We start from the raw sequence: 15,548 nt of genomic DNA, 5'->3' as shown, positions 1-15,548 counted from the left end.
AACAGGTCTTCATTGTACATCTTTGTTCAATGTTGTACATTTGTTATCTACAAAAAGAAAATTTTGTGGAACGATCAAGTGCTTCCAAAAACTCTTCCATCGCGCTGTCCTGGCCGTTTGGGAGTCAATCGAGTATTCTGTGGCAGAAGACAACATGGTTGTTAACTAGGGCTCTGCTATTTTATGAGTCTCATCTGTTTGTTTCTGTTCTTAACTGAGTACCAAGTGAAATAAAACTGGCAAGTATTTTATCACATTTTGCCTCATGCTTGCTTATGCACTAATCACACTTTCTTCCCAAAATTGCCGTTGCTCAAAGATCAAGCCTTTCCTGTCTGTCTGACAGTGTTTAGAGTTCTTTTTTTCGGAATAGGAGGATTGTTCAAACACACTGTACTCTGCAGCTTGCTTCAGGCGGCTGCTTGGTTTGTTTCTGCCTTACAGAGAGGTGCTGCTACAACCCTGACTCAGTGCCCTTCCTGAGTCCTGTTCACAGATAAAACCCCCCGATCCAAGCAAAGCTACAGACACTCGTGCAACAGTATGGCATCACATGCTTTTGTGGGGGAAAACGTTTCCAGGACCTAGGGTCAGGATAGAATTCAGAACTTTATCCATGGTTAAAAAAAAATAATGATACATATGCTAGAATATTACAAAATATTTCAGATAAGAGTTAGAATGACATTAACACCACTCTGTTCAGTGACAGTTTTGTGTTACTGTATGCTGTCAAAGGAAGTAGATTAAGCTTGTAAGGAATTCCTGTCCATAAGTGAAACATCTGTGGTCCACAATAAATCGCATGGTAATGATGCAATAATACAAAATGACATTTCAGTTGAATGTAAGATGATGCTTATGGATCATGATGGATCATAAGTGCTCAGATTTTTTTGAAGGTTGTTGCACCATGAATGCACTGAAGCTCTTCCATTGAAAAAACAAATGCCTTATTTAGCAAGTTGAGGTGTTTTGTTTGTGAGCTCTTAGAGAGGCACCAGTCAGATGTTGAACAATGCGGCTTGATTGCTGCAGAGCAGATGGGGAAACAACATCTGTTTACGGCAAATAGTAGAACAAAATATATTTAGTGAATATAGTGAAATCTGAGTCTTGGCTACATGTCATGTATGCTATCTGTGATCTGTGTTGCATCTCGGTGTTCTGGATGCAGCGTCTCCACTGAACACTGAAAAAGAACAGAACATTTTATTCATAGGGAAAAATCTGTGAAGTGAATCCATGAGCAAAGCCATGAGCTCTCAACACTTACCTCTGTAAACTGTCAGCATGTAAATACAGGACAGAGCTCATTTGCCACTAAATATACAGTACGTACCGCAGGTGGTGTAAGGAGTGTTTTAAGTTCAAAATGTTGAATCTGTAGACCTGTCTCCAGAAAGGTCTGTTTAATCGAAAAAATAAAACATTTAAGGTAAAAAATATTTTTTCCGAATACAACACTCATCTAAAAATAGAGGCTTTCGTTTGAAATGTTATTGAATGTGAAAATGAGTTATTTAGAATTCCACCCATCTCTGATTTTTCGCTGTTGCTAATTAAAAAAAAATCGCCATCCCTGATGGTCCTTAAATTCCCCATGCTTTAAACACAGCGGTGTTTTCAGATGGCAACAAGCAGCATAGCCCCCATGTTCATTATAGTCTGCTGTATGAAGAATGCTGCATCCAAACATGAGATAGTGCTGTCTGTGAACAAGGAGTTCTGTCAGAGAGGACCCATCCCCCGTGAGGACATGCCTTCTGCAGTGCAGATTCCCAACAGGGGAGGATCTTGGAGCCTGTCATGTGTTTTAACTGTTCAGACTTTACTGTGATCTCCGTTTTATCCCCTTTTCTGGAGCAGTAATTGGCCGCTCCTCTGTTTATTTAGCTAGCCACCTCTGTGGAGCCCAGGAGGACACAGGGAAACGATGAGATAGCTATGGTCAGATTTTCTAACACGGCAGAAGAGTTCATCAGGAAGAATCTTCACTTTCTCTAATACATCCTGGAAAACTCCATTTTATGGTTAGGATACAGAATACGGAGTTTTGGAGTGCTTTCGTTAAAAATAATCAAGACTTTTTTCATCCTTTATGTGCCGCAATAGAGCATGCTCAGCATTTTACAAGACATCATGGTCAGAGTGCAGAGGCACTGGAGACTCAAGAGATTTAAATGGTGACCCCACTGAGTACAGTAGGTGCTCTCCTACAAGAACCTTTCTTTCCAGTGTGAAAGGGTAGAGCCTGCTCCGCCAAAGAGACAGACACAAGTGGAGATGCCACTATCTGGCCACAAACATTTTCCAAGTGGGGTGTAATTCTAAAGGTGTCCTGTCATGTGCTAATCAGAGCACCGTGATATTAAAAACCAGTTCCAGCCCCTGGTGTGGTATTTTTTCTCTCCCTCTCCTGGGGATGAAATTGGTGTTGAAAGACGTATGGACGGTGTTGGTTGTATGGTCTCCTGGAGAAGATGGAAATGGGGTGGAGGAGGGGGTTGAATCAAAATAACATATTTCAGCAGGAGAGCATCTACTGCAGAGGAGGGAAGTTCCTCCAGTGACTGAAACAAACTGCTCAGCAAGGATCCTGTTCCGCTTTTGTAGCGCAACATTCAGATGCTTCGTGATTTGCTAGTTTGTTTGTTTTTTGTTTGTTTTGTTTTTATCGAATCTTCCTGATCTAGAAGGACTATAAAATAACGCAACTGCGGTTGATCTTTTATGTTGTTTCCCTGGAACTGGGCCGTCCTCCTGCTGCGCTGCCCTCTGTTCTCTCTACACGTGTGTTCTGTGTCATCGACAGGTGTACGAGAGCAAACTGCAGGCACTGCAGAAGCAGGTGGAGACCCGCTCCCTGGCCGCCGAGACGCCCGAGGAAGAGGAGGAGGAGGAGGAGGAAGGTAACTGCCGGCGCCTGTAACGAGCAGGAGGCCAACATGTGAGGAGGAACAAAACAAAGGTCTCAAACTAGAGGAGGCTATTTTGGTGCTAGTGAATGATTGAAGGATTTCATCCGGGTATTTCTTGAAAGAAAGCCAGGCTATCAACTTCACCAGCATGGTTGGGCGGCTTTCTCCACGCTCCCACCACCCTTTGTGTAAAGCAGTGCCTCCTGTCCTGATTGGCAGTTCTTGAAAGAGGCCAGGCTCTTGACTTCAATCACATGGCTGAGTAGGTTGTTCTTGACTCCCAGGACCCTTTGCATAACGATGCACCTCCTGCTCTTGTATTGCAAAGCGCTTCCCTGTAGTTTGGACTTTCGTTTGTTAAAAAACCTTGTGGTATCTTGGACAGATTAGCATATATGTATAGGGCAAGTGTGTCATGCTCTAATTGACGCCTGTAAATATTGATGATGTGCCAGCTGGGCCAGGGTGCTTCCTGTGGGGGTGGGCACGCTGGAAGAGCTTTCTGATGTCGTCTGTCTTTCCCCAGCGACCTGGACCCAGCATGAGATCGAGCTCGCACAGTGGGCCTTCAGGAAGTGGAAATATCACCAGTTCACGTCTCTCAGGGACCAGCTGTGGGGCAACGCAGTCTATCTGAAGGAGGCCAACGCTATCAGCGTCGAGCTGAAGAAGAAGGTACGCCGGGAAGGTCTGCGAATGTGCTGTGCGGGGAAATGCGTCTTTTTTTTTTATAGTAGCTTCACGTCTAGTCCAATGCATGAGAACTGTTCTGACTACAAAGTGTAGTTTTTTTCTTGATGGGGTCATGGCAAAGGTTTTATCTCCTGAGGGAGAAAAATGATCAAAATCAAGATGGACTCGTTTTGCTTTGACCACACAGTCTGTTTGTTGCCTTGGCAAGAGGCCCTCCGTTTGGGAAACCCAGTTGGCTCAGGTAGCTGGGAGCAGCCGCAGATTTTCTCATGACATGAAGGTTCTGGACATGCAGTGGTGTCAGTGGATGCCCAGTGGAATTTATTTGTGGTTTGTATACAGGCTGCAGGGTTGGAAGTTACTTTGAACTAGGCTTTCCCAGAAAATGGCAATATCATGAAGGAACTAATCCTTCTTTGTGCCTTATAAATTAAAAATAAACCTATTTTTGCTAAATGCAACGTTTTCTCAGGCTTGAATTACTTTGAATCTGTACAGCACTGTAATGGGAGAGGAATACCGGTCTGTTCATTTAAGTTGGTCAAAAGGGAAAGAATACAGTATTTCTCTCATGATTAAAACAGCACTGAGATCTTCTGGCCTCTGAGCACTAATTAAACACTGACTTTTCCCTGTTGTACGACAGTTTCTAGAGGCTAAAAGGAATCACAGTGACATCTGTACCCACTGAGAGACCGGAGGGTGTTTGAGGTTTAATTTTGTATGTTTTTTTCTGGAGCAGAGCAATTTCTTTTCTTCCTGACTTTGATCACAGATCCATTACTTGTCTGATTAATTTGGTGCGAAGTGACAGTTGGAGTGAAAGTGGCCCTAGGATGATAACATTGCTTCTGAAACTTTGCAGGGGTTATTTTTATTCATTTTTTTTAACAGTGTATTGTTTTGTTCTTTGTCTCTCTTAAGACAGAATATTGGTCACTGATTTTTGTTATTATTTAGAAGTTCTTTAACAATGTTAAAATAAAAACATTGTTATAATATACACATTAGAATTAGTATTTACTAATACCAATTAGTAGAATTAGTACCTATAATACCCATTTCATAGAATTTCCAGGGAGAAAAAAAGCATTATAGTGTTGGCGCTAATGAATATAGTAAAGCATTATAACGATGAAGTTATCACACTGAACATTCAATGATATTCTCTGAATTTAATCTTGCATCCCTGCCCCAGTGCTGCATCATGGGATCTGAATATTTGTGCTGCTGATTTTCTGTTCATCTGTGTAGTGTAAATCATGCTCGAAAAAGACTGGACCAGCGGCAGACTTGTAGATTGTTTTGTAGATTGGAAGATCCCACGATGCATCACTTCGGTAGGGACATTCCCACGATGCATTGCAAAGGGCAGTAGGACAGGCTGACCTGTCTCTGGCATGGTGCTCCGCTGGCGGATGTGCTCAGTGCTGGTGTGGTTCTCCACGCATGCACTTCTTGGCCATCAGCCTGAAAGGCTTTCAGGGTACTGGTTCAGCTACAGTGAAGGTCCATTTCCGCTTCTCTCAGTCATGACCACAGGGAGCCGTAGGCATGACTGTGACTGCAGCCAGGCGTTCCAGTTTCCTCTTGGCCTGCCGCGTGGCGGGGCGGCGCCCAGGGTGTTGTGCTTCCGGGACAGGCTCCTGGGTCGCTGGTGCCCATCAGCAGGCTTCTGCTAATGGGCCCCGAGGATAAAGCCCAGGGCGGGCTCTCCCTGTGCTTCCCTCCAGGTGCAGTTCCAGTTCGTGCTGCTCACAGACACGCTGTACTCCCCGCTGCCCCCCGAGCTGCTGCCCCCCGAGCTGGAGAAGCAGCGGGACCCCTGGCCCTTCCCGCGCACAGTGGTGGCTGTGGAGGTGCAGGACCTGAAGAACGGGGCCACGCACTACTGGTCTCTGGAGAAGCTCAAGTGAGTGGGGCCCCCGGCTGGGAGGGCCACACGGCGCCCCGGTGCCCCCCCGCGCCCCTGGCGCTGACCTGTGCCGCTCTCCTCCGCAGGCAGCGGCTGGAGCAGATGCGCGAGATGTACGACCGCGCGGGCGAGATGGCCTCGTCCGGCCAGGAAGACCCCGAGGGCGCACTCACGGGCAGCGACCCTTTCTACGATCGCTTCCACTGGTTCAAACTCGTAGGGAGGTGAGCGGGGGGGGGTGGGTGGGTATTTTTTTCCCACGCTCTCCACGTTCAGATGTTCCCCGTTTCGGACTGGGAGTTCTGTGCTGTGCTGGTTTGGGAAAGAGCTGTTTCAGGAGCTGTTGCAGAACAGGAGTGGCGGATTAAACAGGGCCATGCGCTGGAATCTCCTTAAAAGAATATAGTTGTGTTTATTTCCAGTATCAGATCATTGGAAAATATTCTCAAAGTCAGCAAAGAAGACATTTAAATGTGTAAATCGTGTGATACTACACCTTCACGGTTGAATTCTGTGTTTGTATCATTTTGTTGGAAGCAAATGACACCAGTAATGAAAAGGGGTTCACCAGTGAATACTAATTAATCCTATTTCCATAATTCACACAAATGCATTTTAGTACATTGTTGTCTCTTCATGTTGCTTCGTTTTTGCTGTTATTTTTTTCTTGGCTTGTATCATATTGAGTTTATTTATTTTGCATTTCTGTACTGCTGTAGTTTCTGTTAGAACATCATTCGAATGTATAAGTAATGAGTTCTGTAGTTTTCATGTAATTTCGAGAAGTGTCTCATCTCTGCAGTATTGTACTTGTAGCTTTCCCTTTTCTGTTAGCTGCCTCTTTCCTTGTAAAATAGTCAAATTAATTGGTTAATTAGCCACTGAGCCCTGATCTTAAGAACACAAGAAAGACCTTATGGACTGTCCTGCTTCTCTACTAGTCCTGTATCTGGTTTAATCTCTGGGTTTTCTCCAGCCATTTTTAGAAAGCACATGCAGTTTAAATGAATATGAATCTTCATTTGCCATGTAGATTATTTCTTAGTTACCCTCTGTTATTAATCCTCCGTTATCTCATAAACTACTCCAGCTTTTACGATCCTTTTACTGTTGTAGTACTGTTTTATTTGCCCGTTTCTTTGTATACCATTTATTGTGTGTTGTGTCATGTTTCCCATCTATACTGTGGATCCCCTGGGGGGTTTTTATGTTTTAAACATATGGTTTTGCCCTTGCCAGTGCATTTAGCTCACTGCTCGAGCATTATAGATGTGCTGCTGTGAATCGGTTTAACCTTCACTTTCTTATAAATGGGGGAAAAAAAGCCCTTCCAAGGTGACTAGACACAGGACTTCAGCAGCTTCCCGAGCAACACAGAAGACTCCTGATGGAGCTTTAATACAAAGCTTTGCTGATAGGTTGGTCCGATAGCAGCTAGTAATTAGTAATAATTAGTAAGTCAGATTGTTGTGCATATGACAACATCCTTAGCTTAGTTTGTGGAATATGGCACTGTAGGATGGAAGGAAATCGGAATGTAAATTAGAATGGACTCACATGTCCCGGGTTCCAGATTTCCTACGTGCAGGTACCAGCGTGTGTGAGACAAAAACAAGAATAGTAGCAGCTCCTGCAGAGACCTCCATCACCCGTTCGGAGATAGGTTATCTGATCTTGAAGAGATGCCTGTATTGGAAAATGAAATGCAGGTGGGATTGGTTTGCATTTTGCGGTCGGGAGCTCTGCAGTGGTAAAGATCCTTCAGGTGGGCTGCTGTTGTCGTGATTGGGGTCCTCATCTCGCCGCTCGTCTTCCCCGGAGTCAGCGCGTGCCCCCCCCAGCCCCAGCAGGGATGGGTGTGCCCCTCTCCATGTTAATTCTTCTCGATTCTTGCTCCCCCCCCCCCCCCCGCGGCGCGGCAGCTCCCCGATCTTCCACGGCTGCGTGAACGAGCGCCTGGCGGAGCGCACCCCCTCCCCCACCTTCTCCACGGCCGACTCGGACATCACCGAGCTGGCGGACGAGCGGCGGGACGAGATGGAGGACTTCGACGACGACGAGGCCTTCGTGGACGACACGGGCTCCGACGCCGGCACGGAGGAGGGCTCCGACCTCTGCGGCGACGGCCAGGACCCCTTCTACGATCGCTCCCCCTGGTTTATTTTAGTGGGCAGGTTGGTGAGGTCCACCCCTGGGGCGGCGGGCGCTGATGCCAGGGGCTGCCAGCTCTTTCGACCGACCGCCTGGCCTCCTGCACTCCTTACCCACGGAGAGCAGGCCAGGCCGCCTCGATTCGATCACCTGCGCGTTTGCAGCTTTTTACCCACTCCCCAGGGTGACTGGCACAGCGAGGGCCTACCGGCCTGCATGAGCATCGCTTTGCAGAAACAGTGCCCTTTAGAGATCAGTAAGAAACACTCGTGCCTGTGCTGAACAAGGCTGTAAGTCCGTGCTCGCACCCGGGTCTGAGGCAGATACTCAAGACCGGGCGCTTTCAGGAGCGCCTTGCCGGTGTGTGGTTATTCGCGGTCACAGCAGAAGTTCTGGCCTGGGAGCCCCTGCTCGTGGTGGTCTTTCGTTACGATCCTTCACAGCAGACGACCTGCGTCGAAAGAGCTGGATCCTCCTGACCTCAGCGCCCGAAGGGACGGTGCCGAGCGGCTTCAAACTGAACGCATAAAAATGTGACTTAACACCCATCAGTCTTTTGTGTGTTTTAACAAAGAACACTCATTATTTTTTTGCCTTTTTTTGTTTTGTGTGTTTTTGTTTGAAGTTTTTATGAAAGATGTAATCTGTTCCATTTTTTTGCCTTTGACCATGTCATTTTATCAGTCGTGATGATGGCAGTGTTCAGAGCCTCTTCAGTCTGTTCTCTTTGCTGCATAAATTTGTTCACCCCCTGATAAGGTACTGGCTGCTTTAATGAAAGGAGTGCTACAAGCCTTGAAATTCGGTTAAGAACACTGAGACAGCATGAAGATAATAAATTATGTTTTGCGGAATAAAATCCATACTGGTTGATGCAGGCTAAAAATACCCGCTGTGCTGATTCTGTATATTTACAACTTTTTATTTTATTCAATTACAATATGCTCAGATATAATATTTTATTAAGGTGCAGCATTACTATCTGTGTATATGAAACATACTGAAAAGGCTTTTATTTTAGTTGCATATGTTTTGTTTTAATTTGCAATTTACATTTGTTTTTAACGTTTGTATGTTTTTGGTGTGTATTTTTTTGTTTCTATACATTTTGTTTGGTGTTGAAAACTCACATTTTTGGCAATGCATTGCATTAATTTTGTATTCCTATGGGTGGGGTGAGAGAAACTGAAACGTTTTGCTAGGAGAGACTCATAGAGACCTGGAAGTGCATTTAAGTGAAGTGTGAGAGTTTATTTTTAAGAAATGTTTTAACAAGATTGCAAAATGACTGCACAGTTTAGTGGAAAGAAAAAACACTGGTGATTTTCTGTGTAGTGCTTAGTTGGTAAAGCACTTGCTTTGGTGTGGCAGCATCAGAAAAATGTGGCAAAGACTAATTGTTCAAGCTGGGGAGTGTCCAGGGATGATCGTTGTTTACACTTCAGATTTCATAGCAGAGGGTCCAGGCATTCATCTGTTTTCAGTAATTGTACAATAAGTCTGTCTGACACATCTGAAACACCAAATCTGATGAGAGTCTTTTGTTGGGGCTGGTGTGCGAACTGCAGAACACTGTTCCCCCAAACTGCAGCGCTGTGCAGACAGCTTGACCTGTGACCTTGCACAGTCCCAGGGTCACCTTGCACAGTACTGTTACACAAGGCTGAGGGGACTTTCCTTGGCCTCCACAGATCTCCTATGGCCTGGTTGAAGTGACAGAGGGGTGATGGGGGGGGGGGCAGTCCTGGTTCTTAACGTACAGGATGTGTAACAAGAGGGAGGCGACTTATTGACGGGCTGTGCCTCTCACTCTCCCCTTGACGCGTCTGTGACTCCTCTCTGCCGCAGAGCCTTCGTGTACCTGAGCAACCTGCTGTACCCAGTTCCGCTGGTCCACAGAGTGGCCATTGTGACCGAGAAGGGGGAGGTGCGTGGGTTCCTGCGGGTTGGAGTCCAAGCTATCGCAGGTCAGTACTGCTGGTGTCAACCTATAGGAGCTTCACCATGGGCTCTTCTGAGGGGTGGCCTGCTTAAATAAGTGAATGTCAATTGCAACAAGCAATTGAGGTTTTTATTGGGGGGTGGGGGGCGATTCTGAAAATCCAAACAGATTTTGAAATTGAAATCAACAGCAAACTGGCACCCAGTAATATTGCTATAATACTAATAATGGTAATAATGTGCCATCCAGTATGTTGATAACATGAAAAGGACAGGTGGTGTGAACTCTTGAATGAAGTGCCCTTTGAAGCAGTGTCTTTTTAGTAGTTAAGCATCGCCATTCCAATAAGTAGTAGTACTCCAGTAGCAGGTATGGACAGCAAGTAAAGGGGAAAGAGTCACAGCCTATTAAGGAAACCAAAGCTAATCAATGCAACTGGCAGTTATTGCCTTTGTTAAATGCAAGCTGCTGCTCATGAGGATTTAGCTGCTCTGTGGTTCAGGAATGTTGCTGTTCAGCCAGAGGTTGCAGGGAGCTGTGGAGGAGACAGCAGGTGCTTCCGTTGTTTGATGTGCGAATGGGCCTGGTCTCGGGGAGCCCATGGGACTCAACAACTGTCCGGCCTTTTTTTTTTTTTTAAGCCGACGAGGAGGCGCCGGATTATGGTTCTGGGGTGCGGCAGTCGGGCACGGCGAAGATCTCCTTTGACGACGAGTACTTCAAAACGGTGAGCAGCTGCAAGGGGCCAGCCGGACCCCACCGCAGTGTCCCGGCTGTGAGAGGTCCCCTCGTCTTCGGCTGCGGTTCACGCTAATCGTGCTCAGTGGAAAAGAGAAGCATTCCTGATATTTTAGCACCTACCGAACACTTAGCGTGGACAGAATTAGAGGCGTCAGCCAGACTGCGTCTTTTACTGTAGGTACTGTACTGCACACACATCCAGTCGAGGTGCGACTCAGTGTTCAGAAATGGTTTTGGGTTTGGCGTTTTAAGTTTTTATGTGAATTGGATCATTTGTATAAAAGTACATAATGCTAGCTCCATGTACTTGTTCTCAGTATCTAGAAACTCATTTCATAAGGTATTATTGAGTTTCACCTTTTCGACAATCCTTCCTCTTGTGCCTCTACAGAAATATGCCCTGATTGTTTTTAGTTTTTTTCGCAAGGTCAATTCTATTTATTTTTAATACATAAGGATCAATATGTGTGGGGCATGAGGCACAAACAATAATAAATGAATCGCGAAAGGGAATGAACATGTTTGGATGAGAAGCAGTGTTGCAGTGATTCCTGAATTATTGTCTTCCAGTTGTAGAAAAGATAATAAAAGGTCACCAATCCTTTTAAATTCATCCATTCTATCTTGCAATGTGTCTTTCAAGAGCTGTTTGCTCTGTATTGAAAAGTGCTGGATTTTATTAGGCCCTCAGAGAACAATCTTTTAGTTCTGAAATGATCTCTGTGTAATACTTTGTATTGAATAAGCTGGATTTTAGTATTACGAGAAAGTGAGAATGTATTAATACATACAGATTTGCAAACAGCTGTATCGGAGTCAAAATCCTCCACGGAGTTTTTAATTAAAATGTTGTGCTGTGGATTTAGAAATGGAGTAAGTGGATTTCTAGTCCGTGCAGAGTAATCTCTTGAGCAGCCTATTGTGTTTCTTTCCATGAGAAAGGAAGAAAAGCTGATGACGAGAACAGGCCATTCAGTGCTCTGCTTTTTTTTACACCCCTAGTGATTCTAGTCTGACTGAGACTTGAGAGTCTGGGCTTTCACAGTGTGCCCTGGTAATCCATTCCAGCTCTCAGTGTAAAAAAAGGGCTCTTTAGATTTCTTATGAAATTGGCTTTTAGCAAGTTGCCAGTTCATGTCCTCATATTCTGCTTATTCAGATTTTTTTACTTTTCTCTATTTTTCTTTCATGATTCCTTTTGTAAAGCAGAGGCAGGAACTGCATGCAGTGCTCCACATGGGATCTAAGCAAGTTCCAGTGTAGCCCAGCATTGTGTTTGCCCTTTTAACATGTGCATTGCATTGCTGCTGACAGTGATGATATCTCCTACATCCCCTAAATCTTTTCCTCTTTGTGCGTGATCTACTTATTTTGATCTTCATGCAAATGAGCAGACCAATAAAAAGAGAAAATATGAGGTCTTTTTCATTGTCAGTAGCTGAAGAGTTTTACTGGAATTAGTTTTATTGATTGCCTTGGCTCGCAGCCTCAAGGAGATTGCTTTCAAGTGTTGGAATGTGGTACAAGCTTCCCAGCTTTGCTGTTGAAGCCAATACCCCTGGTTTCCTGAAGGAAATGGTTGGATGACTTTCTCGGATCAATTAGTTACTAAGTACCAAACAGGCCAGATTGGCCTCCTCTCATTTTTGTAACTGATGTCATGTTTTTTTTTCCTCCCTCCCTCCTGTTCCAGACTGATTTTTCCACAGTGGCCATGACTCGCTCAGGGCTCTCCCTGGAGGAACTGCGCATTGTGGAAGGTCAAGGTCAAAGTTCAGAGGTCATCACACCTTCAGAAGAAATCAACAGAATAAATGACATCGGTAGGGGTGGTACATGTTTTTGTGTCTTTGATTTATTGTACTGAAGAATAACAGAGTAATGGCAGTCTAGGCAGTTTAATTTAGTGTTGTTTCCTGGTCATGTCAGCATAAGCAGAACTGAAGAAGAATGGCTTCAACTGATCTCATCTCCGATCTGTAAAGCGTTTGTTTATAACACCTGTGATGAGCGTAGATTTGCAACTTGTGCCTCAGGCTTGGAGAATGCTGGAACCAGGGTGGAGTTCGGTTATTATATTACACAAGTTCTTCATGGGTAGCACAGAAGCACTTTAGCAAAGAACGGATATATAAAGGGTTTGTCATTGCACTGACTGCTTGATTTGAGTAAGTTAACTAATGTACGATAGACATTTATAGCTGATAAACTAGCATAAGCGAGCGTTTTTTCTATAATAAAGAACCAGTACTTGCCTTTTAATATCTGAGCAGTACGGTAATGTCGTGTGTTGCCCTCACAGACTTCGCAAACTCGAAACTTGAATTTAAGCACTCATTCGGTCCTGCCAGGCCAAGGCCTTGCCAGTGCGTTTTGTTATTGGGAAGCCCGAGTGGCAGCCCGTGAGCGGGGCTGGTTCTGAGGCCTGTCGGTGTCGGGTTCCTAGATCTCAAGCTGGGCAACGTGGACACCAAACTGACGCTGGAGGGCCTGTCGGAGAAGCTGGGGGGTCACTTGGAGGTCGGCAGCATCTTCACCTTCCGCGTGACGGTCCTCCAGGCCAGCGGCATCCTGCCCGAGTACGCAGACATCTTCTGCCAGTTCAAGTGAGTCGGCCGGCCTCCTCTTACCGTTTTCACCTGGCAGGTCTCTCAACAGGGGAGCAGGCCTCAGAGCCGTCGAGAAGAGAGCTTAGAAATGACAGAAAATAACCCGGATTTAGCAATAGAAAAGTCCTGTAACTCCCTGTAGTCCTGTAGATCCCTAAACCATTCAAAGCAATGAGAGGAAACATTTAATTTAAACTCAAAATTGCACTATTTCTCTCCTGTCTCTTTATCCCTGGCTGTCCATCGATATTGTATCGTCGTCTCTATCCTTGACTCTGTCTTCCTCTGTGTGATTGGCAGCTCTTTTTCTCTAAGCTCTTGGAAGCTCTGTTTTGCGACAGTGCAGTGCACGTCGGTGATGCTGTCTTCTTTCTGGCAGTTTTCTGCACCGCCACGACGAGGCGTTCTCCACGGAGCCCCTGAAGAACACAGGCCGGGGCTCGCCCCTGGGCTTCTACCACGTGCAGAACGTGAGTCGCGAGGAGAGGGGAGGCCAGGAGATCGTTTTTTTTTTAGAAAAGAGAGAAAACAGCGCTTGGGTGTTACCACCTGCTGCTCTGATCCCTCATGGACAAGTCATGCATCAGTGACGCATTTTGTAAAAAGTCCGAAGGTCACTGCATCCCTATCTTGGAGGGAGGTGTCCAGGAACCGTGTGTTTCAAGTGCATCTGTGAATCTCTTTGGAATTACGTTCCACGGAATTCCACTTGATATGCATCGCTGTTCCATGTAGAATGTCTCGCAGAAAATGTTAGGTTTCACCAAAAGTGCTACAAGAACACTGATGTTTAGAAACAGATATACAGAAGAGTGCCTTCCGTGTGTGACATTTGCAGTCAGTACAGAAGGCTGCAAGAGCAGTGGAGCTGTATTAAAGCCTCTATAATCAGGACAGTGTAATGGCACTTCTGCCTCGCAGTGCCAGGGTCCTGGGTTCGCGCCCAGCTTGTGCCACCTGTCTGTATGGAGTCTGCATGTTCTTCACGCGTTTGCATGGGTTTTTCCAGGTTCTCCGGTTCCCTCCCACTCCCAAAGACATGCAGGTAATGCTTGATTGGCAGCTCTAAATTGTCCCTTTCCATGGAGACTTCATCCCTGGGGGGTTTGTTCCTTCCGCTACCATTACTGGCTGTGGGTCTGTGGGGACATGAGGAATCAAATGAGCACGATGAGCTCAAAGGCCTCCTCTCATGATGGTCTAATCGATAGAATGTCATTTGGTTTGGGGTGCAGGCTGGGTGGCAGCTAAATATGAAGCTTTAAAGTGTCAGTTCAGTCCTTAAGTGCCCGCAAGGCTTTGATTGTGCGTTGTCTCCCCATGCAGATTGCCGTGGAGGTGACTGAGTCATTCATAGAGTACATCAAGACCAAGCCCATAGTGTTTGAAGTCTTTGGCCACTACCAGCAACACCCACTGCATCTTCAAGGCCAGGATCTGAACAGGTGAGGCTCCGAGTCATGTCAGTCCCACCGAGGAGTCGCCCCCTAATGTCCACCTAACTGTTACTGACTGACACTATATACATGCATAACAAACAAGCTATCAGCAGTCACGTTTCAACTAGTAAAGCATTTATTTGTGAGAATAATGTACTGATTAAGTTACAGTTAACTTGTAAATGCAGCTAAGCGGTAGAAGATGTTACTACAAGGGTATTGATGCCTAAATGGAATTAAAACACATAAATGGGATTTGTCGATTCAACATAGTGTTTATGGAACTGTCTGCATTATATTTTTGATTATGTTAAAACATGCACTGTTGGGGACCTTTTTTAAATGTGTGATTTATAGTGAAGGTGTATAATTATTCTGTCTTTTTACAGTCCTCCACAGCCCTCACGGAAATACTTTCCTCCTCCCATGCCATTGTCCAAGCCAGGTATGAGCATTTATATATTTTAAGAGATCTGAGCAATAGGAGATTCTTGAGGTTCTGTAACTCAGTGCACTAATTATGCAAAGTTTAACAATCTGCATTGTCAAAGCTGTATGTAATGTCGGGAAATTAGAGAATGGAGTAAACTGGTCTTGTTAAGTCAAATTTGTTTCATGCAAAACACATATGCATGTACACCTGTACACCTCACACGCACACACACAGGCTGTTTCACTTATTCTGCAAAGGTCACGGTTTATTGATCTGCAACTGCAGGGTGTCAGAACAATAGAAGCGTGATTCATAGGCCTGTGTGCTCTGGTGTGGGCTTTATTTTTTTTGTATACCTTGAAGAAACATGCTGCTGAAATCACAGTCACTCTATCCCGGCTTCATAGTCAGTTTCGGACATTCCCAAGGTGACAAAAAGAGGAAAGCACACAGAGGACTGAAAAGGGCACTGTTCCATAGAGCCTGTCAATCCTAGTATTGAGAGCACATGGAAAAGCTGCTGGTGTGAAACACAGGAGTGCCGGGAGCAGAGCACTCGATAAGGAGAGCCTCGATCTTGAGTGCGCCATGCAGGCCAGAACCGGGCTTCCTGGCTGTGGGTTCGTCACAGATATACGCACACGGCCTGCTCTGGCTCTGGCGTGTGAGGTCATCTCTAAGCTTCCTGCCTGCGAGTTGGCCCT

General features: G+C 45.5%; 1 protein-coding gene across 12 annotated transcripts in view; it reads left to right on the top strand.

Moving 5' to 3' along the window:
- The window catches only part of kif1b (kinesin family member 1B), a 93,002-nt gene that overhangs the window by 58,599 nt on the left and 18,855 nt on the right, over nt 1-15,548 (top strand). For 9 of the 12 annotated variants that reach the window (XM_088617027.1, XM_088617028.1, XM_088617026.1 and 6 more), the window contains 12 exons: nt 2,816-2,912; nt 3,448-3,596; nt 5,348-5,526; nt 5,616-5,753; nt 7,452-7,703; nt 9,529-9,647; nt 10,264-10,349; nt 12,057-12,186; nt 12,810-12,969; nt 13,352-13,442; nt 14,299-14,417; nt 14,801-14,856. In XM_088617027.1, coding sequence (XP_088473153.1) covers nt 2,816-2,912; nt 3,448-3,596; nt 5,348-5,526; nt 5,616-5,753; nt 7,452-7,703; nt 9,529-9,647; nt 10,264-10,349; nt 12,057-12,186; nt 12,810-12,969; nt 13,352-13,442; nt 14,299-14,417; nt 14,801-14,856 — 1,576 coding nt within the window. The remainder of the gene's footprint in view (nt 1-2,815; nt 2,913-3,447; nt 3,597-5,347; nt 5,527-5,615; nt 5,754-7,451; nt 7,704-9,528; nt 9,648-10,263; nt 10,350-12,056; nt 12,187-12,809; nt 12,970-13,351; nt 13,443-14,298; nt 14,418-14,800; nt 14,857-15,548) is intronic. The other 3 variants (XM_088617032.1, XM_088617037.1, XM_088617036.1) reach the window with 1 other exon arrangement.

Source organism: Lepisosteus platostomus, chromosome 23 (assembly GCF_059453375.1).
Source record: "Lepisosteus platostomus isolate fLepPlt1 chromosome 23, fLepPlt1.hap1, whole genome shotgun sequence".
NCBI lineage: Eukaryota > Metazoa > Chordata > Actinopteri > Semionotiformes > Lepisosteidae > Lepisosteus > Lepisosteus platostomus.
Note: the sequence above shows the minus strand (reverse complement) of the source record. Positions and strands in the feature narration are given on the sequence as shown.